Source organism: Muntiacus reevesi, chromosome 14 (genome assembly GCF_963930625.1).
Source record: "Muntiacus reevesi chromosome 14, mMunRee1.1, whole genome shotgun sequence".
Classification (NCBI taxonomy): domain Eukaryota; kingdom Metazoa; phylum Chordata; class Mammalia; order Artiodactyla; family Cervidae; genus Muntiacus; species Muntiacus reevesi.
In genome coordinates, this window is record NC_089262.1 from 13,652,564 (window position 1) to 13,675,971 (window position 23,408).

Consider the following 23,408-nt stretch of genomic DNA (forward strand, 5'->3'; position numbering starts at 1 on the left):
GTCTTCGTGTCAGCTGACATCTGTGTTAGCTCTGGAGGCATTGCCTGAAGGCCCTTAGGTGGGTGTGAGTCTTGGGGGAGCAGGCTCCGCCTTAGTGCCTTTAGTGAAATATTGCCTGACCTTTTCAACTTACAACTACCCGTGATGATGTGCCAAGTGCTTGTTTTTTCGAATGCTGGAAGGCTTTTTTAGGACTCCTGCATTCCATGATGCATTAAATCTTATGGCTAATCTTCCTTTTCCCCTCATAGTAATACTGCCATGCAGTGAGACTTGAATCAATGCTCAAATGATAAATTCAGGGTAGGATTTCTGGCTTTCTGCTTAATTCTGCAGAAAATAGTGCTGGAGAATCTACTGGGTTGAAGAGTGTCCTCCCCTCCCTTCCTGAAACATCAGAATGTGACCTTATTTGGGAATCAGGTCCTTGCAGGTGTAATTATTAAGATGAGGGCACACTGGGGCTTCTTTGGTAGCTCAGATGGTAAAGAATCTGCCTGCGATTCAGGAGACCTGGGCTCAATCCCTGAGTTGGGAAGATCCCCTGAAAAAGGGAATGGCTACCCACTCCAGTATTCTTGCTTGGAAAATCCCATGGGCAGAGGAGCCTGGCGGGCTACAGTCCATGGGGTCACAAAGAGTTGGACACGACTGAGTGACTAACACACCACGCTGGAGTCGGGTGGAGTCAATTCAATAAGGCTGGTGTCCTTATAAGAAGGGATGCAGTCACATAGAAGGGACATGGCCATGTGATGACTGGTGGAGACTGGAAATATGCTGTTACAAATCAGAATGCCAAGGATTGCTGGCAACTCGGAGGAGCTAGGAGAGAGGCAGGGAACAGATTTTCTCTAGAGCATGACTCTTCTGGCACCTTAATTTCAGACTTGTAGCTTCCAAGATCATGGGAAAACAAAATTCTTTTATTTTAAGACATTTGGTTAGTGATAATTTGCTACAGCATCTCTAGGAGCTAGTACAGAGTTCTATATAGCAGTAGGCCCCAACCCCCAGGCCATGGACCAGTATAGGTCAGTGACCTGTTAGGAACCAGGCTGCACAGCAGGAGGGAAGCAGTGGGCAAGTGAGTGAAGTCTCATCTGTAGTTACAGCCACGCCCTATCATTCCCATTATGGCCTGAGCTCTGCGCTGTGTCAGATCAGCCGTGTCATTAGATTCTCATAGGAGCGCTGACCCTACTGTGAACTGTGCATGCAGGGATCTAGGTTGCGTGCTCCTTGTGAGAACCTAATGCCTGATGACCTGAGGTGGAGCTGAGACAGTGTTGCTAGCACTGGGGAGCAGCTGCCACTGTCTCCCATCACTCCCAGGTGGGACCATGTAGTTGCTGGAAAACAAGCTCAGGGCTCCCACTGATTCTGCATTATGGTTAATTGTGTACTTATTTTATTATATATCATAATGTGATAATAGAAATAAAGTGTACAATAAATATAATGTGCTCGAATCATCCTAAAACCATCTCCCCATCCCCCGCCAATCTCTGGAAGAATTATCTTCCATGAAACTGGTCCCTGGTGCCATAAAGGTTGAGGACCACTACCATATATTCTGTCACCACTGGGAATATGTATGAATTTTGTAATTTCTGTTTTGTGTAGTCAACACATATGTGTTATGTGAAGACTGTCTTTTGGGGTAACAGAGATTTCAGTGGTGCCTGTCGGAAGGTGTAGTGTTTATTAGGAAACATGACAGGAGCAGGGCTATTCCATTAGGAATACGTTTCCAGTTTATTTGCACGTTGGATCCTTCACTCACTGATGCCAAGTCATTTAACACATAGGTACTGAGTGACCATAACATGCCAACCACCATTCTTGCTTTAGAGAGTAGAGCAGTGAATAAGATATGTATGAAATCTACCTTCGTGAAGTTGAAAGTCCAGTAGAGAAGACAGACACCATTGTTTACAATCAACCTACATAATTTTAACATCATTATAAAAGAAAACAGCAGTCACCCCAAGCAGTGATGAAATTTTGTGAATCAACGTGTTTGAGACTATCACTTAATGATTTAAAATCTTATATGTTTAAAATGTTTAAACCTTAATGTTTAAAACCTTATACTGCATTTATTTTCAATTCTACTTGTGTATCTGTTTTACTTCCCCACCCAATATAGACTGTGTCTTTTTTTCTAGTGCTAATCATAACCCTTCACATACAGTAGGTTTAGCATGTAGTTGTTGAATTAAATTGGATTATTGATTAATAATAAAAATAGGGAGGATGGTTAATGGTAGCTGACACCACTAAGTATCTATTATATGAGTATGCTTTATGAGCAATTGGCTTATTGACCTCATTTTATTCTCATAGTTGTGCTATGAGTTTATATCTCCCAGTACTCCATTTTATAGGTTTCCCAGGTGGCAATAGTGGTAAAGAACTTGCCTGCCAATGCAAAAGACCTAAGAGGCTTAGGTTTGATCCCTAGATAGGGAAGATCCCCTGGAGGAGGGCATAACAACCCACTTCAGTGTTCTTGCCTGGAGAATTCTGTGGACAGAGGAGCTGGTGGGCTTCAGTCCGTATGGTTGAAAAGAGTTGGACACGACAGAAATGACTTAGCATCCTTGCACTCCATTTTACAGGTGGAGAAACTGAGGTTCTTGGAAGGTAAGAAAGCTTCCTCCAGCTCAACCAGCTCAGTTCAGTTCAGTTCAGTCACTCAGTCATGTCTGACTCTTTGTGACCCCATGGACTGCAGCATGCCAGGAGACTTCCCTGTCCATCACCAACTCCTGGAGCTTGCTTAAAATCATGTCCATTGAGTCAGTGATGCCTTCCAACCATCTCATCCTCTGTCATCCCCTCTCCTCCTGCATTCAATCTTTCTCAGCATCAGGGTCTTTTCTAATGAGTCAGCGCTTTGCTTCAGTCTGCCAAAGTACTGGAGCTTCAGCTTCAGCATCAGTCCTTCCAGTGAATATTCAGGATTGATTTCCTTTAGGATGGACTGGTTGGATCTCCTTGGAGTCCAACGGACTCTCAAGAGTCTTTTCCAATACCACAGTTCAAAAGTATCAGTTCTTCTGCGCTCAGCTTTCTTTATGGTCCAAGTCTCACATCCATACATGACTACTGGAAAAACCATAGCTTTGACTAGATGGACTTTTGTTGGCAAAGTGATGTCTCTGCTTTTTAATATGCTATCTAGGTTTGCCATAACTTTTCTTTCACGGAGCAAGTGTCTTCTAATTTCATGGCTACAGTCACCAACTGCTGTGATTTTGGAGCCCAAGAAAAGAAAGTCTGTCACTATTTCCATTGTTTTCCCATCTATTTGCCATGAAGTGATGGGACCAGATGCCATGATCTTAGTTTATTGAATGTTGAGTTTTAAGCCAGCTTTCTCACTCTCTTCTTTCACTTTCATCAAGAGGCTCTTTAGTTCCTCTTTGCTTTCTGCCATAAGGTTGGTGTCATCTGCCTATCTGAGGTTATTGATATTTCTCCCAGCAATCTTGATTCCAGCTTGTGCTTCATCCAGCCCGGCATTCCGCATGGTGTACCCTGCATATAATTTAAATAAGCAAGGTGATAATATAAAGCCTTGATGTACTCCTTTCCCAGTTTGGAATCAGTCCTTTGTTGCATGTCTGAGTCAATCAGCTAGATAGCAGGAAAGCCAAGTTGCGGTCCAGGCAGTGGGTGTTCAAACTGCTCAAACACTCCAAGGTGGCAGCTCATGCTTCACTCACACTTACAGCCATCCTCCTGAGTTCCGTGAATGGGTTTAAGGGAACTGTGTCAAAATCACGTGCCTTTCTTCTTTTTCTTTTTAGTAATCACAGCCTCCAGGAACAATGCAGAAAAGATTGGCTTTAACTGAGATTTTTGTCTAAGAATATGTTCTCTCTTCACGGTAAAGGTAAAGAGAGCAGCGCTGAGATGTAAAATAATTGCTGATCGATTGCAATCATTTCTCCTGAATTCTTTCTCTCTTAAGCCTTGGCTTCTAAGCTAACATCACTTAAATGATGAAGTATCCTACAGGGTCCTGCGTGGTTGAGCCTGGGCTTGCATTTCACATCATGGTTTCCTTTGTGTGGTGTTGGAGCGGGGACACCTCCTCCTGAGCTGTCTGCCTGGAGGCTGAAGCTCTTGCCTCTGCTAGAGAAAACATGGACTGTCCCCAAGAAGGGGAGAAAGGGGCCGTCCCCAGGCATCCCCTGGCAGTCCAGTTCCAACCAACGCCCCACAGACTTTGGAAGAGGGAGCTGTGTTCAGCCGAGCTTCGCAGCAGGTGTGTGTTCAGGTCCCAAAGCCCTGTTCTGCTCCGTGATTGTCTGTGATGTGGGCCAGTTGGCAGCCCACCCCGGAAGCTGCCACAGGGATTGGAAGTAAATGGCTCTGGAGGAGTTGCTGCCTCAGCAGTGGGATTGTCCCTGTTTATCTCCTGGAGGAACTCTGTGTACTCTGTTCTCCTCCCCGGCTCCAGCCACAGCCCTCAGGATCTGATTTCAGCTAGAAACAACAAGCACCAGAAGTTTCAAAGTTACAAACCGCCAGTATTGAAGCCAGGCCTCTGTCAAGGCAGCATCAGTCACAGTAGCTACAAGGTAGAAACATGTGAAGTGCCCATCTGTGTATCCCCAAACATGGAACATACACACAATGGAATATTATTTGGCCACAAAAAGGAGGGATGCACAACTTGGATGAACCATTGAAAATATGATAAGTGAAAAAAAAAAAAAACACAAAGGATGAAGATTGCATGACTCTATCTATAGGAAATATCCAGAATAGGCTAATTCATAGAGATGCAAAGCAGGTAGAGATTACCAGGCACTGAAAGAGGGAGGGATGGAGATTTACGGGGCTGTGGTACAGAATTTCTGTGTCAGGTAATGGAAAAGTTGTGGAAACAGTAGTAATGGGTATGCAACACTGTGAGTGGATACCTCTGAATTGTACAAGTGAAAAATAGTGAAGATGGCAAATTTTATGTTATATATATATTTTAAAAATATTGAAAAGAATGTCAGCTCTCTGAAGCAAATCTTGCATTCCTTAGCAAAGAGAAAAATGCTGAAAACTGTCCTAGGTTTTTCTCAAGATGGACATAAACCTGTGAGAACTGTGGCCTCTTAGGAGAAGGGCCCAGCATATGGCAGCGTGAAGTAGGTGCTCAGTTAAATCGATCTTTGTCTCTGCCCCAGATCACCCTCCAGTTACAGCGTGTGAGTCCTGATCAGTGAGCCTGAGGTCACTTGTTAGGTACTTTGGGAAAAAGGGAGTAAAGAAAGTTCCAGTTAGGACATTAGTGGCTTGATGGAAAAAAAAACTCAAAACATGACTCTGAGATCTCTCTGTTTCTTTTCCATTCTCACTGTTGTGTTCCTTAGATTGTGCTTCCAACCCTCACCAGGACAGAACAAAAAGTAGGAGAAGCAAAGCAAAGGACACCATCTACTGTTTTTTGCTCACAATAAAGTGAAACAGGGGCCTTGTATTTGATATCTCCTCATTTCACTCTCCATCAATATATCTGACTCTGGACAACTCATCTATAAAATTCCTGTTGGCCTGAAAGAACTAATATTCTTCAACAATACGTCTTCAGTTTCTTTCCAAAAGCTAACATGCATCTGGGCCAGGGATTAGGCCTGATCATTCTTTGAGATAACTAATATTATTATTCTGTACTTACAGACATTTGAAACGTGGATCAAAGAAGATAAGAAACTATCTCAATATAACAATCAGGAAAATAACAGTGAATTCAATACACAAACATGACCCACTGCTCCCTTGATCTAATTCTGAGAAAAAATAATTCTCTTTCCTTTGGTGTGGACATTTGATATTAAATAAGGTTCTCAGGGTATACCTGCAGCAGCCACTTGGAATCAAGGTACCTGAGAGAAACAGGAAATAAAGGGCTAAGGCCCCCACCACATGTGTCCACGTGCTCCTTTGTACATTTACTGTCAAGGGTCTTTGACTGAAATCCACAGGAATGAATTTGATGCATCTAATCTGGAATTGATAAAGGGAATCAGTTTTGCAAGGGATTTATTGAACTCTTAAGAATGTTAGAAATCATAGGACCCCACTAATTCATTTTTGTTATGTATTGATTGATCTTTTCTCTTCCCCCCTTTCCCTTCCTCATGTTATCAATAAATAACAATGGAACATCTGTCTTGTTTTAAACATCTGCTTTTGCACAGTCAGCCTGGGCACTGGGAAGGAGGAAAGAAAAGATACTTAGTGTTGCAGTTTTATACATGGAGATTTTTATATTAAAAGAGGTTTGAAATCCCGTTCAAATAGGATCCTCATTTAATGAACATCTTTTCAGACATTGGGAGAACCTGGCACCCTCTAACAGAAAGCCTGAAGGGATCTGTGATTGGGATCAAATTCTTCGGCTAACATGCTTAGGTTAACAGTGCACCCCAAGTCCCTGAAATGATCGACCCACCGGCTAATTAGTCCGCATGGTGGTTGAGATTCACAGAAGTGTATGCTCACCTGTTACAGACAACACCTACCAACCTCAGTGCATTGTTAGTCTTCGCTTGCTTTGATGTTTATTGTTTGTTGTGTTGATGTTATTGTTGTTAATTGTTTGTTCAATTGCCCTCATTTAGGCTTCTAGCCCACTTGGGAGGAAATTCAATAAAGCAAAATTTTACTTCACCAAATCCAACCGGCACAGTTTAGATATGCTAACCACCCCTAATGGGGGTTTTGGCCATTGATCAAATAAACAAACTTTCATGTAGCAGTTGGATAGAGAGCAGAATTGCCAACTTTGTTTATGCTTGAGGGAGTTTAACTAGATCTATAAGGCATGTAGAATTTAATTTATAAGCATACATAATATTTATTTGCTATTATATATGCATATATAGTCAAATAATAATTACTGTTTTACATTTTATTTCTTATTTCCTGATACAAATTGAACTGTGATCATTGGGTCAATATTAAACGATCATATAGTGGACTCTCTCCAGGACCGGATGTGACTGAATGCCTTTATAAACCATAGCTCATAGCAGCCTCTCCCACCCTAAGAGGTGGGGGTGTAATTCCCCTATTTTTAATAGAGGAAATGAGTAGTTGGTTTCTTATTTGTTTTTATCTCTGTTTTATGGATGAAAGGCAATGAAGCTTAGAGGGTCTGACAGATATTCTTCCAGGCATGGTGCGTGGCAAATACGGATTTTCAATTCTTGTGGGTCTGACACCGTGATAGAAAGTAGTCTGTGTCAGCCTGGCCAGGCCATAGTACACAGTTATGGAATCAGACACTAATCTAGGTTTTGTCGTGAAAGTGATTTATAAATGTGGTTACCATCTGCTGTTTTAGTTGACTTTAAGGTTACCTTTGATAATATTGATTGGACAGTGGGCCTTCAATCTGATCACTTTAAGGCCTTTAAAGTAAAATGTGAAGTTTACTGGAAAATTAATAGTTTTGCCTTAAGGCTGCAGCATTAACTCCTACCTGAGTTTCCATCCTGCTTGCCCGCCTACCCTACAGATTCCCAACTTGTGAGCTCCAACTGTTCTGTGAGCCAATTCCTCTAAATCTCTTTCTCTCTGACTCTGTATCTATATATAGTATATTATATATATATATGATACATATATAATATGTATATGTATGTATAGTATGTATAATATACTATATTATACATATATAAATTATAAATATATAATAATAGATATTTTATAATGTATATTTTTAATATACATTTAATATATATGTGTCATATGTATATATGTATAGATATTGAATTGGCCAATATCTATCTATTCCATTATATGAGGTAATGGAAAAATCCAAATGAACTTTCTGGTCAACTCAATATCTCACATATATGAATATATGAAAATCCCATATATATATATATACTATAGAAATAATTCTATAATTTCCCCTGATCCTAACATATATCCTAATGGGAGATATTTACACATCTATCAGTTCTGTTTCTCTGGAGAAGCCTGACTGTTTCTCACACCAAAGCCTGGGCACCATGATACTCATTTGCATAAGGTGCAAGATGAAACAAGATTTAGTTTGAGCGACTTGTTCATGGATACATATGTGGCTTGTAGAGCTGGGCTTTGAAGCCACAGACTCCAGACATAGTACTTGAAACATTTAGAAACACATATCACTCCAGTTGCATGAGAAATTGGCAACCGTGATGGATTCGGGACAGAGTAACTGATGTGTGTGAAGGTTGCTATACTGAGCACTTTGCCTGGTCCTCCTGGATTCTTGGTATGCCTTTCTGCAGAGGTCAAGGCATTGGTCCCCAAGAGAAGCTGCTGCATGCTTCTCCACCTGTATGTGAAATGGGCAGAGATGACGGGAATGACAGAATTGTTTCAGAGCGATAAGTCATAATGAGTGATATGCAGTGGCAAGGAGAAACAACGGCCATTTGAGTTCCCTGCTCAGGTGATACCACTGATAAACTTGGATTCTTCCATTACTGTCAACATTAGGAAACAAAATCCTGAAGCTCTTTCAATGGAAGCCCGTTTGTGCTTTTGTACATTGTCCTTTCATAGACTGTAAACTCCCTCCACCCAACTGGCTTATGTACCACTGTGCAGAGAAGACTATTCAAAAACTGTGTTTCTCAGCTGCGTGTAAGAATCTAGATCATAATTTGTGGCATGAAAAGAGTTCATTTAGGATATCATTGACTGGTCATTGTTTTAGCTTTCTGTTGCTGCATAACAGTTTACCATGATTTTAGCAAAGTTCATCACAAGATATATCTCTTATTTCACTGTTTCCTTGGATCAGAACTCTGGGCTTGGGTCAGCTGGGTCTTTTGTTCAGGATCTTGCAAAGCTGTCGTCAAGATGTTGGTCTGGTCAGCTTTCTCATCTGAAGTTGGATCTTCTTCCAGGCTCATGTAGGGTTGGTAGAATTTATCTCCTTGCAGCTGTAGCATGCATGATGATTTGTGTCTTTAAGACGAGGAGGAAGAGTCTCTCTCCTCTAGGATCTATAAAAGGGTTTACTCAGGTATTTAGGTTGGGCCCATCCAGGATAATCACCCTTTTGATTAAAGTCAATGCTATAGGAAATTTAATTACATCTGCAAAACTCTCTCACCATTGCCATGTCCTATTGCTTAGTAACAAATTGCAAATTTTGTCCGCACACAAGGGGAGCAGATTACCAATGGCATGGACATAGGCTTAGCCTATTCAGGCTGCTTACAACAAAATACCATAGATTGTGTGACTTATAATGTTAACATATATTTAATTCTCATAGTTCTGGAGGCTGAAAAGTCTGATATCAAGGTGTCTGGTGAGGAGCTGCTTCCTGGTTTATAGATGGCCATCTTTTCCCTGTGTCCCTACATGATAAAAGGACGGGGGGGACTTTGGGGTCTCTTAAATAAGGGCACTGATCACACTCATGAGGGCTCCACTCTCATGATCTACTCACCTCCAAAGACTATAATAACCTCCTAAAACCATCACCCTGGGGATTAGCTTTTAAGACATGAGTTTTTGGGAACACAGGCATTTGGTCTGTAGCAGGTACCATGGAGATCATCTCAGAATTCTGCCCAGTGGTCACTGGCACTTCCCTCCCTACCCAGCGTGTGTTATATTTGTAGTCTTTCATTCCCTGGCGGCTCAAATGGTAAAGAATCCGCCTGCAGTGCAGGAGACCCAGGTTCAATCCCCGGGTCGGGAAGATCCCCTGGAGAAGGAAATGGCTACCCACTCCAGTATTCTTATCTTGAGAATCCTATGGACAGAAGAGCCTGGTAGGCTACAGTCCATGGGGTCACAAAGAGTCAGACATGGTTGAGAGACAAAATGTTCAGCAGTATTAATGTATTGACATGTGTTCAGATTTAAAGTTAGAAGAGCAGAAAGTCAGTTGTCAGCTGAGGTTAGGTTACTTAGGCCAGGATTTCTCAAGTTCAGCCCAGTTGATGCTCTGGTCTGGATTGTTTTTTTGAAACTGTGGGGTGCTGTCAATACACACGGTCAGACTTTGAGCAGCTTCCCTGGCCTCTACCCATTAGATGCCAGTAGCGCACCTTCCCCCATTGTGACAATTAAAAATGAAACCGGTCATTGCCAGATGTTCACTTGAGGAGGAGGCATCCCCATTTAAGAAGCCCTGCGTTAGAAGAACAAAGCAGGTTTTTTGTTTGTTTTAACGAAGAACCCATTAAATTAGGGAATTTGTTTTTTTAAGGCAATGCAGCTGTTTGGAGCCAGCAGGCTCTTGCCCCTTGGATGATTCCTCATTCCTAGATTTGCTTTTGTCCTTTACCAGAAAATGTATAGTTTATAGTTGCAAAGAAAAGATTAATACTGTAGATGTGTCTCCCACTCGTACTCTCTTATTCACATATATGCCAAAACTATATTACGTTATCATGTTTGACAATACCTTATAATCGTCTGAGTTTATAGTCAAGCCATATTATAATAGGGCTTTAGCTCTGTTATGGCATGGGTCAGATATTTCCCCAAAGATATTTAATGCATGAGGCCAGAAAACTAATAAACTTCATTCTTAGTGTTATGGCTCCTTTCTTGGAAACGAGTGATATGGCTTGGTGTGAGATCGAGTGGAAGGCACAGTCCAGTTCTGAAATGACAAAACTCAAAAGCTCCTCGTTCTTGTTTTCTCTAGGCAAAGGCAGCTCAAGCATCTCATCCGACGTGAGTTCAAGTACAGATCACACGCCGACCCAAGCCCAGAAGAATGTGGCTACCAGCGAAGGTAGGCATCTGGTCTTCATTATCTCTCGTGCTCTCGTTGCAGTGCTGGCTGTATTTGGAAGACATATAAAATGTGTGCATCTCAGATCTGCTCTGCTGAGTGGGAGCATATGAGATTCTCAACAATGGGAAGGCCAAGGTCTTCTCTTTTATTGTATTGTTGTCAATGTCTACTAAAGTTGTTTTGGTACAGTTTAAGGTAAATGCTGTTATTTTGTCAAAGTATAACAGGCCGACTTTTGCAAATGTTTATGAATGATGTCTTGTTTTCAGTATGGGAAACATTATGATTGTAAAATCCTTCTGCTGCAGTTGAAAGTTCCTGCAAGAACTTTCGAAATAGGCACGCCTGGAATTTGGGATTTTGATAATGGGAAGGTCATCATTGTGTGATTTGTAGAACCTGAACCAGTCCCCAATATTGGGGAGTAGGAGAAGAGGTTTGATTCTTTAAAAAATTAGGTGAGAATTCCTGCTTGTCAGAACGAAGATGGGTTGCATTGGTGTTCTTGATGAAGAATTTGACTATATGTAGTAACACGTGTTGGAATTTAACTGCTTCCCGATAGTTGAGAAGCTTTTCAGTTATACTTACTTGTTTGAGTGTGGAAATAATTGATTCTGTAGTAGTTATTTGGTAAAAAGTTGACCCAATTATGGATTCAGCTCCTTTTATGTTAATATGAAACACACAATTAAATGACTTCTTTTTTGAAGAATTCTTTCTAAATGAGTGGTTGAGTGAAGGTCTGTGGAAGACATGAATGCCTGTAATGAAAGACTTGTGGGGTGTCAGCTGACTCCTCATGACACTATAAAGAGCCTACTTTCTTGATATGTACAGGGTGTTGTGGAAATGCATTTCCAGTCCTTGTTTCAGAAGCTTAATTTCTGCTGTTTATAATATCAGAACGTGTACTCATAGCCTGGTGTTGGTCATTTAAGCTGTTAGATTGTTCTTGATCTGCACTACATTTTTTACATTAATGATGATAGTTTACTTCTGTTGTGTGTGTCTTCTTTGGGTATTCTTTGACTTGGTGTGTTTCATATAAAAGTTAACTTCTCTGAGTTAATTATCCCCAGACTGATGGATAAATATATTTTAAAACTGGATTGTATTCCCTTGTGTTTAATGCCTTAGCATTGTTTTACCGCAGTGTATGGCAAACAGATTGGTGTGTTCTTCTTAATGCAGTAAAGAATCAGGTAGCAGTCCAAACTTAATTTTCTGCCTGTTAATTCAAATGTGGGGTTAGATTATTTCTGAAATTCAGTTAAGGTAATGTGCGAATCAGGTGATTTGATTCTAGCCAATGGATTTAAGTTCTCTTATTTTTTTCTCCTTTTCAGAAGTAGAAAATGAAAGAATATATGAACTATGTTGCCAAGGTTGGGATTGTGGGATTTCAAGCATTTAAAAAATGTCTGCTTTTTATGCTTCAAAATAAACTATAGGGATTCAAATTTTTCATTTCTATTTTGCCTTTTTCTTAGGAAGATGCTTTCGGTGTAGGCTCAGCCAATGTTTTATACATTTTGGTCACAATGCATTTTCAGGAGAGAAAAACAAGAAACTGTGATATTCATATGAGACAGAATTTTTAGCAACTGGGCTAAATTGGTATGAGATTTTTTTCTGAAGTCTTAAATGGAAGCACTTCATCCTACTATCCATTTTTTGCTTATCTGAAAAAAATTTAAAAGAATGTGTGGTTTTGCTGTTTATTTGCATAAATCTTTTTTGCTGCTGTTTTTCCATCAGTGAAAAATTTTAAATATTAAAAAATGAATTTGATGTGGATATTAGTTACATTTAAGTGTGTTTCAGAGTTGTTTGCCACAGAATGGCCTCATACGATGGATTTGGGTTTTCAAGATGGAAGCGTAATAGCCGGTGCCAATTTCCTCAGTTTACAGATGACAGAGCCCACGTCCACCTCTCAGGATAAGTGATCAGAGCATCACATTCTCTGACCTCCACAAGGTGGATTTACCTGTTTGCATGTAGGTTTCCTCCTACCGGAAAATGCCTAGGTAACCACTCTCTGCAACACAAGACAAAAGAAAACAAAAGGTGGACATTGATTTCTTACACACGCTACAGAAGAGCACATTGAAAAATGCTTCTTTGATTCTCTTTCCAAAGTTTTCTAGAACTATATTTAACCTTTGATATTAAAAAAAATTGAGTGTGTGGTTGCCTGGTTTTTTAAAGCTATTGATTGTGGTTATTTTCTTCAGTTCTTTGACCCTCTTATGATTTTTCTCCTTTGAATTCAAGGATATTGTCTTCAGGAAGCACAATAAGGATTCTCAGCTTAAGGGTCTGAGTGATACTGATTTCTCTAAACATGGTATCTATTGTGGAGGATAATATTCAGTTTTCCTGCAGCTTTTGAAAACTGTGGCCATCCCTGTAATAGATGGGTTGGAGCATTGTGGAGCAGTGTTGGACTTCTCTCTGATGGGCTGGATGGGGAGGGTGTTACATCGTTCCCTGGGTAGTGTGTGTGTGCATGTGTGTGGGTACATACATGTATGCATTTGTGTCCAACCTCTACAAGCTGGCTGATGGTGTAGGCACTGTCTTTTACTGGGAAACGTGGGTGACCCCTCTGTTCAGCGTATACTGGGAAATAAACTGAGGACCTGGAGTGGGCGGAAGAGAAGGACGCACAGCAAACACCCTGACCTGGGGCTGGCGGTGGGAATGGCGATTAACTGTCAACAGGCCTGAGGGAGCCTTTTGGGGGAGATGACTCTTTTCTAAAATTGGATTGTGGTGGTACCAATAGTTACACAGCCCAGTAAATTTACTAGAACTCATTGACTTAAACATGTGAAAATGGGTTTGGGGGAGCTCCTGCCTGACCTTCAGACCCCAATCTAATCCATCACAAAGTGTTCTTTTCATGCACTGGCTTCCAACTCTGAGAGGAGGTCATACACAGTGGTGATTGGCTGAGTCTTGGCCGTACAAAGTGCCAGGTTGTGGCTGAATGCTTCTCCTGAGATGCCTTGGGGCCAGAACTGGCCTGGAATCCATCATAACAAATCCATGAGCCAGCAGGGCTCATGGCCCAGCCTGTGTTGCCTGGTCAGAGTGGACCCATCATGGTACCTGCATATTCTCACATGAAGCTCTGGACGATGTGAGGGATTACAGACCCACAGATTTCCCAATCTTTTAGTTGATTAATTTATTTTTTAGCTTTTCTTGGACAGTCAGGACCAATCTCATCTCAGGTTTGAAGCATTTTAGCACCCAACCCTAATAGTTGAGGCATCACATTTATTCACACTTAAGTCAGTTTCTTTGCTAAGGACTTATAGCTTTGCTATCTCAAGTTCCAACTTATGATTCACTTTGGGTCATAAGGCTATGTTCCTAGGAAGACGGCCCTAGATGGTGATACAGTTTGATTTCAATCCAAACAAGAATGGTAGAGCTCACATGATGTAGTGTTCTGTTCCAGAGTCTCATGCCAAACTGTTATGAGTCTTAATTTTAATTTTGTGACTCTAAAACCACATCTCTTCCAAGTAATTAGCAGCCTATAGTGTTTTCTCTCTGATAAGGTATAAGCTTTCTTTAAGACCTGTTATATTTCTTGTAACAGTTTAAGTTCCTGATTCCCTGACACTGAGGTGTTTGGGTTCAAGTGTAGAAAGCTAGAGGATTTCCTTTTTTTTTTCCCCAACAAAATCTGCATTCAAACATCCTAACTGAAATAACTGAAACTGAAAGTCACTCAGTTGTATTGACTCTTTGTGGCCCCATGGACTGTAGCCTCCCAGGCTTCTCTGTCCATGGGATTTTCCAGGCAAGAATACTGAAGTGGTTAGCCATTCCCTGCTCCAGGGGATCTTCCTAACCCAGGAACTGAACCTGGGTTTCCTGCATTGCAGGCAGACTCTTTACCACTAGCTAAACTGAAGCTCAGTTCTTTCTAGTTGTGTTATTATTCTTTCTCTTCCATGGTTTTCGTTTTTCAGTCTATCTCATCCACAGAATGTTTTCTCTTGTATAGGAAAGGATGGCCTTTGACCTTCAGGTCTTTGAAATCACGTTCAGCTGTGAGCAAAATCAGTTGACTTTAGATTAGATCATGAAGAAGCTTCCTAGAAATAGGAAGCTGAGTTTGGGCTTCTTTCTTGTAATGGGGTGCAGAGGGGGATGAGGGTGTGACTTTAAGGATGACATCTCAAAGGCTCCGCCTTCCCTTGAGCTGAGGAAAAATGAAATATCTAATTCAAAGACCAAATGCAGTTGACTGCTATTGAACTCCCTGACAACACAATTTATAAGTGTGATGACTGTTTATATGTGTTGGTTTTCAAACCAGACAACCATGGAATCAGAGAATTTTTAGAGCTACAAAAAGCCTTGGCAATTTTCTGATCTAATATAGTCATTTTACAAAGAAATACTTGTGACCCAGAGAAATGAAGAGACTTACTCAAGTTCAGTTCAGTTTAGTCGCTCAGTCATGTCCAACTCTTTGTGATCCCATGAACCGCACAGCATGCCAGGCCTCCCTGTCCATCACCAACTCTCAGAGTCCACCTAAACCCATGTCCATTGAGTTGGTGATGCCATCCAACCATCTCATCCTCTGTTGTCCCTTTCTCCTTCTGCCCTCAATGTTTCCCAGCATCAGGGTCTTTTCAAATGAGTCAACTCTTCGCATCAGGTGGCCAAAGTATTGGAGTTTCAGCTTCAACATCAGTCCTTCCAATGAACACCCAGGACTGATCTCCTTTAGGATGGACTGGTTGGATCTCCTTGCAGTCCAAGGGACTCTCAAGAGTCTTCTCCAACACCACAGTTCAAAAGCATCAATTCTTTAGCACTCAGCTTTCTTTATAGTCCAACTCTCACATCCATACATGACTACTGGAAAAACCGTAGCCTTGACTAGATGGGCCTTTGTTGACAAAGTAATGTCTCAAGATTACACACCTAATACATTGTCAAGCAGGAGTCTGACACAGTCATGTTTTGGTGAAAGATGTTCCAATTAAGAAGAAAGCATAACCTGTAAAAACCCTGTGGCCTTTGGAGCATGAAACAATTTAACTCTCGTTTGCCCACCTGTTCTCTTGCTGCCTATTGTGAGCTGGTTGCAGAGCTGAGGCAAGGTGTTTAGAATAGAGTTTGAGAAAGATGGTGGAGCCCCAGGAGATCAGTCCTTCCAATGGAAAGGGGGTAGCTGCTTCGAATAGTAAAAGGATTTCAACGTACTTGAGTACATTCACTTCTGGAGATGTAAACACTCCCTTTAAGTCAGCTCATGATTATCAAATAGCCTTTAATAGATTCATATAACATTACTTTGTGAAACTGCCCCTTTAACTCCCCGAAAGATGTTCATTTAAAAATGTTTCATCTGAACCATGTGAAATGAGTTAATTTATGAAGAATTGGTGGGGATATTCTTTCTGCAACCCTAAAATCACCAGTTTATTTATACAGTTCCAGGTTCTCATGTTTTCAGTGCCTGAATTAAACCAATTCTAAATAGACTTATTTTGAAAATGTCCAGGCATCTGGCTTTGTTTTTATTCTCTTTGTCTTCTTTATATTATCTTCTTTTTACTTCTTGAATATGTTCCTCAGACAAAATCCACATGAATCTTTCAGGATGAAAAGGATGAAGCTTTTAACTCAAGGTAGATTCTGTTTCTCAAAAAGCCTTTTTGACTGTCCAGAAAATTCAACAAACATTTTGGGGACACTTATTTCAGGCTGTTACTAGTACTTTCATGAACATTATTGCATTCAACTTTGTTTCATCATCCTGCTTCTCTTGTGAAGTAGGCATAAATGTTTCCATTTGGTAGATGAAAACAGGGAGACTGGGAAAGAATCAGGGAGGCCCAAAGTCATGTAAAACTAGTAAGTAACAAAGATAGTCTTTGGGCCTGAGTGCTAACATTTATTGTTAATGCTTATTTTGTACATGCCATGATAAAGTACTGAGAATTTCATACTAATCATTGTTATAAGTTTATATCAAAGTGTATTTTGAAAGTACTTATGAGAAGTACCCTTTCAAAAGCCAGCTCATAATCGTGTCTCAATTCCTGTCTTATACATGAAAACACTTTGCTATTTCATGTATAGTCTAGAAATTGACTTCAAATCCTCAGTTATAGAAAGCAAAAGTCAAACATTCCAAGCTGCTTTAATATTGTGCTGTTGAAGTTTTAGTTTTCCGGTAACCGTAACTGTGCCCTAACAGACTTCACCAGACAGAGTTAGGGTTTGAAACTGATATGTAAGTTAATCTTGATATAGGGTCTATAGTGTACATAATATTAAAATACTGGATAGTCGTATTGCTTGTTTTCACCTTAAAACTAAGCCAGGGAATTATTCTTAAATTGGAAATGCACACAAGTGGTAGATCTCAATCTTAGACCACGTGCCTTGGAAGACTGGAAGTACACCATGAAGCAGTCTATTATAGCTGAATGAAATTCTATCTGTGACACAAGAGAAGCAGAATGACAACTTAGGAAGAGGACTATAAAGAACTGGAGAAAGAAAATGACGTTGAAGAAATCTTTTAAAAAATATATATAAATTTTATTTCTCTCTCATATGTAAGAGGACTGAAGTTTTGCATTCAGAGTTGCTATGAAGGTTCCTTGGTTGTCAGGTTTTGTTTTTTTGTTTGTTTGTTTACTTTTTTTCGGTCATGAGGCATATGGAATCTTAGTTCCCCAACCAGAGATTGGACCTGCACCTTCTACAGTGGAATCACAGAATCTTAACCACTGGACCATCAGGGAAGACCCAAAATCTCATTTAAAATAGCTATAAATTGACATTTATCCAAATTGGAAGGTAGGATGGGGGACCTTATGGGGAGAGAGATTCCAAAATCAGAACTGGTTTTCAGGAGCTTTTGTTTGGTGTATAAGGAAGGTAATGACCAATTACTGTAGAATTTGTTTTGCCTTTACAAATTAAATTTTAAACTTAACTACCTCTGACAATTTTAGGGTCATTTAGGAATGCTTTGTAAGACTTTAGTTCTTGAGGCTTAATGCATTTTGGTAATTAAATTAGCAACTTACTGCTTCCTGATCAAGTTTCATTTATTGTTGAAGCTACTGCTTAATTGTAAGTTAGGTGACTTTTGAAAAACTGCAGCAATTACATCTAGTGAGCTGAGCATTTTATAGATTCAATGTGCCCAATTTAATAAGGAAGTCACATTTTCATATGAGGATTAGTTTAAGGAGAGGAAAGCCCATCAGCTCAGTACCCAGAAAATGGTTATGTATAGCCTAGACATGTACATTGAAATTATAAATACTGTCTCAGACTCAAGAACTAAGTTTAATTTCTTGAGGGAATCATCTTCCCAAATGAATTACCCGGACTGGCAAAAATATCATGTAATAGTCTCAGAAGGAAATTAGGCTTCTTTATTTGTGTGTTTGTGTGTGTGTGTGTATGTATGTTTAAGGACATTTAGAAGTAATACTTAATTGAGACATCCAAAGAGTTAGTTGCTCAATCGTGTCTGACTCTTTGTGACCCCATGGACTTGTTGCCCACCAGGGTCCTCTGTCCATGAAATTTTACAGGCAAGAATACTGGAGTGGGTAGCCATTCCCTTCTCCAGGGGGTCTTCCTGACCCAGGGATCGAACCCGGGTCCCCTCATTGCAGGAAGATTCTTTACCATCTGCTTCGAGCATCCAGTCTTTCATTAAAATGATTAATCATGGAGTGGCTGCATATTCCTTGTACTGGGTTTTCTGTGGAGCCCATGCAGTCGGAGTTGTCAGGGACAAACAGGCTATCATTCGATGCCACTGTGCACCCACCGGGTTTGTTTGGGTTGTTTGGAAGGTTGCACGCTACAGGACCCACTTCTGAGCTCATCTAAGGCAACGAAGGAATAGGGAGGAGGTTGGGAACCCACGTTTCAGGACAAATATCCTGATGTTGGAAATATTTGCCCTTTACAGTCATGGACAGAGTCTGACCTTAAAAGTCAGGTTAACATGTCTGTTTACTTCCGTTTTGACCAGGAAATAACTTCCTGAGGATAAACTACCGGCCTCAGGAAGTCCCTGGCTTCCCAAGGCTATTAGGCTGATGAACAAATAGTGAGAGGAAAGCACTCATTTGTGTGTGTGTTGTATGAATTCCTAAAAAAACGTAGAAAATCCACATTTTGGAGCGAATGATATACAAGTAATTTAGAAATTATTTGTGATCATTAAGAGGTGATTGAAAAATTGTAACAAGGAGTGTGGTCTGTGGGAAGCAGATAGTAACACAGTTATTAACTGGAAGTGTAGCGAGGAGTTTTCTGCTGTTTATAACTGGGACTGCCTTCCAGGGTGGAGTGGACCACTGGTACACTGGAGGATGTTTGCATTTCTGAATAGCTGCATGGGTCTATTTATGTGAGTTTCCCCATGTGGTCTTTAGAAAACTAGATTCCTCTGCGCTGTAGAGAGATCCTGGGCTTCGAAGGAAGGAGGCAGGGGGGGAATCCAGGACAGGGAAGAGAAAGATGACGGGAAGAAGAAGCAACAGTGGAGCTGGGGAGCGATTCCAGCAATTCCAGTGATTCCACTTATCAGGCACTGGTACCCAAAGTGACACTGTCCCGTGTCCCTGAAAATTTCTAGTCAGTCTTTGCAAAACTCACCAAAGGCTTGGATGGAGTGGATTTCCTATAGGAATCAGAGAAGGACTCACTTTTGAGACTGTTGACTTGCCTTCTTTGTAGCCCGACTTACACAGATACAGCCAAAGCCAGCTTCTGAAAAATCCATCAGTGAACACTCCATTACTATTGCTATCAGCTCAAATTTAAGTATCCTATTTTGCTGATCTTCTGTTGTATAATACAGTATTTTATATAATTTATAGTAACTATGCAATTTATATTACCTTTACTCTTTTCAGTCTAATTGCAAAATCACTTTGTCCTGCTTATTAATAATTGTTATTCACTTTCTGATCTTTGGCTTTCACAACTTCTGTGAGAAAACCGAACCTTCAAGCATCTCCTTTGCCCTTCCAGCACTGTCCTTCTTGCTATAAAACCATCCTTTCTTTCTGGCCACAAAAGAATGGTCCAGATACATTGTATTTTCTTCTTCTTTTTTTTTTTTCTGCCCAGAATCAAGAATAAGTCATGCTCCCCCAAGAGCCTGGGACCTTTTAGTGGAGGAATATATTCAAGACGTAAATCTGGGAATCTAGGTTCCTGCTGCTGTGAGCTCTCGTTTAGTCAAGTTAGAATAGGGGTAAAAGCATTTCTTAGGGTAACAGTACACATGAATGCTACTAATTTATAATATTGTATATTGTAAATTCCTGCACTATATATATGCGTGTGTGTATATGTCCTTTTGTATGAAATTTCACTTGCAACTAAGATTTTCTCCTACTCAGCACCCAGACTTACAACCTCTATTGAAACTGCCGTTCAGATCTCCAGATACGCTCATGTCTGCATGTTCTACGGCAGCAGCAAGCAGTAGGCTACAGTTGAGTCAAGATATCAACCGTGTAAGAATTGTATGTGTGCTTCAATTCACAGCTCCATGGTGTCATTCTTGCACTAGTTTGAGCTTCTTTGAGGAAAGAACTGTATTTCATCCAGTTATGTACCCCATGGCTGCCACAGTATTTGGCACATAATAAATATTTGATAAGTATTTATTGAATGAATAACCGGGTTGTTAGTCAATATTTTAAGAAGGAATAGCCCACTTGATTAACTTTCCAACTAGATTCTTAAAGACTATACCTGCAAAAGCCATGCAAAACCAATATATGAGAAGCACAGTTATTTTTTAGAAAAAAATAATAATGCTATTGCTTAGGATAACTTGAGGCATATCATGGGAATATTTGCCATCGAGTTGTTTTTAGTTACCTTTTGTGTTAAAGGGACGGACAACTTTTTAAAAGCAGAATAAGCATGTTGGAAGAAAGATGGAACAGAAGATATGTCTAGTTTCTATGTTTTCATGTGTGTTTTAATGTTTTAAACCAAAAGGTTAAGTGGTCTGAATACTAGGTCTATAAACAACCAGTTTTTCTCAGGTTTTTTTTTTTTTTTTTTTTTTTTTTTTAGCATTTTAGATCAGCAAATGAAATAAACTTAGAAATCTAAGTATTCCGGGGCTATTCAATACCCCTCCGTGAAACCTCAATTTTAAGGGAAGAGGAAAATATGTTCTTTTCCCCCCACCAAATCCATTTTTAATCTCTTTTAACCTCAACACATTGGATTGTTTCAATTCTTCATTTACTGACATCTCAAGGTAAAAAATTAGAGCCTGTGGTTCTTTAACTGATGAAACTGGAGAAGTAAGTTTCATTTTATTGGCACAAAATATGGCTGAATTGGCCAGTTAACAAACATGCTCATATTATTTTGGATTCACTGACTTGTTATGAAGAAAATGTTAGAAAAACCATTCCTAAAAGAGAAAATTGTACTGTTCTTTCCCTTTTTAAAAAAGAATTATCCTGGAACCAACCTTCACCCCAGATTATCTTTTGCAAACTGTATTTTATTTCCCCCAAACTCTTAAGTTCATATGTTTTATTTTGGTGGGTTGGAATAGATCGGGATAGAGATTGGAAGGGCTTCCCAGGTGGCACTAGTGGTGAAGAACTCACCTCCCAATGCAGAAGACATAAAGGACGTGGGTTCAATCCCTGGGTCAGGAAGATCCCCTGAAGGAGGAAATGGCAACCCACTCCAGTATTCTTGCCTGGAGAGTCCCATGGACAGAGAAGCCTGGCAGGTTACAGTCCATAGGGTTGCAAAGAGTCGGACATGACTGAGGTGACGTAACACGCACACATAGAGATTGGAAAGTGAACTCATCCAATCGCAGAGGTTTACAGAGCTAAATTATGGTTAATGGGTGTGTTTGGAACATGAAGTTGAAGACTGAACTCTTCATTTAATCTGAATGAGAGGGGGAATAAAGAAACCCTATGAAATAAAATTGTGTGATTTTGTAAATCCCCATATGTGTGTGACACAAGTTGCTTAGTTTTTATTTTCTTCTTTGTAAACTAGGAATTGTAATATCTATTTCATGTGTTGGTTATGAGGATTAAATTTACAAATTATATCCAATGTGAGACCCTTTGCATATGAGCTGGTTTACTTTCATCAGCTTAATCAATTACTTTATGTAAATTCATATCCAGCCTTACTCTGGGACGGAAAGAGTTTGCATGGAAAAGTCTCCCCTAAATTAATTCAACATAATTGTTACAGAAATCCCAGTAGGATTTGAATTTTGAAACCTGACCAAATTCTCCCTTCTTAACCTATAAGAATAAATCCAACATCTATAAGTACCTACCATATGTGGATGATGAATTCAGTTCAATTCCATATGTATCACAGCATGGATGTTGAATTACTTAAGTATGTTGAACTCATTTGTTGAATGAATACACGTGCATATGAGGATATCCAAGAAAAATTTTGGAAATGAGTAATGAAAGCATATTTCCTTAGTGTTATGAAAATATATTATGCATTTATAAATATTTAAAAAGTGTGGTGTGATAGAGCTTGGTGTAATGGGACAGCAAGCTCAGGATAGTAGTGTTAGTCGCCTAATTGTATCTGAGTCCTTGTGATGCCATGGACAGTAGCCTGCCAGGCTCCTTTGTCCATGAGATTTTCTAGGAAAGAATACTGGAGTGGGTTTCCATTTCCTGCTCCAGGGGATCTCAACCCAGGGATTGAAGCCTTGTCTCCTGCATCACCTGCACTGGCAGATGGATTCTTTACCATTAGCATCACCTGTAGTTATCTATGGCAATTTAGGGTATGATAAAGATGGCATTGTGTTAATACATGGATAAAGAGATAAACCTTGTCAATATATCCTAATAGGAAGATCAGCTTCTCATTTTTTAAAAAAGGAATGTGGAAGTTCTTGATGCCAAAATAAATTCTTGATGGATGAAAGATTTAAATGTTCAAATTATATATAGATGACTTATTTTATGATCTTGGGGTAGAAGAACCTTTGAAAGCATGAAAACAGAAGTTATAAAGCTTAAGGAGACCACCAGCATATTCATGGGTTAGTGTGTACTGTATGGGGAAGAAAATGTCTTTATGTCGTTAAAAATATTTATCTTTCCATTAAGCTAACACAGGTTTCTTTTTTATTGCTGGACTTCTCGGAGCCTTTGATGTTTTAGTCTATGTTGTTAATCTTTAAATAGCATGTTTTATTTCTCAAACTTCTTTTATTATACCTCACAATCAAAAAACACTGATCCATGTGAATTCAAGAGCTATAAAAGTATATACATACTTTGATCTAAGAACTTCACACTAGGAAATTACCTTACAAATCTTAGTTTTGTTTGTAGTTACAGTTTTGTTTGTAGTTATATGCCTCCTAATGTTTATAATATAAAAATGTTGGAAACATATTTAATTGAGGCATCTGTATGTCAAATTCCTGTTTAGCTATTAAAAACATGTTAGCAAAAAAAATTTAGCCATATAAAAATTATGACAAATGCAGAATTTGAAGCAACATTTCTTTTGTGATTCCCATTGTGCATAAATTTATATCCTAAGAGGAAAAAAAGAC

At 39.8% G+C, this 23,408-nt stretch overlaps 1 protein-coding gene across 1 annotated transcript in view; it reads left to right on the forward strand.

The window, feature by feature from the left end:
* The window catches only part of FBXL7 (F-box and leucine rich repeat protein 7), a 428,890-nt gene that overhangs the window by 107,309 nt on the left and 298,173 nt on the right, over positions 1–23,408 (forward strand). Inside the window, exon 2 of the mRNA XM_065905401.1 lies at positions 10,688–10,777. Within this exon, the coding sequence (XP_065761473.1) occupies positions 10,688–10,777 (90 nt within the window). The remainder of the gene's footprint in view (positions 1–10,687; positions 10,778–23,408) is intronic.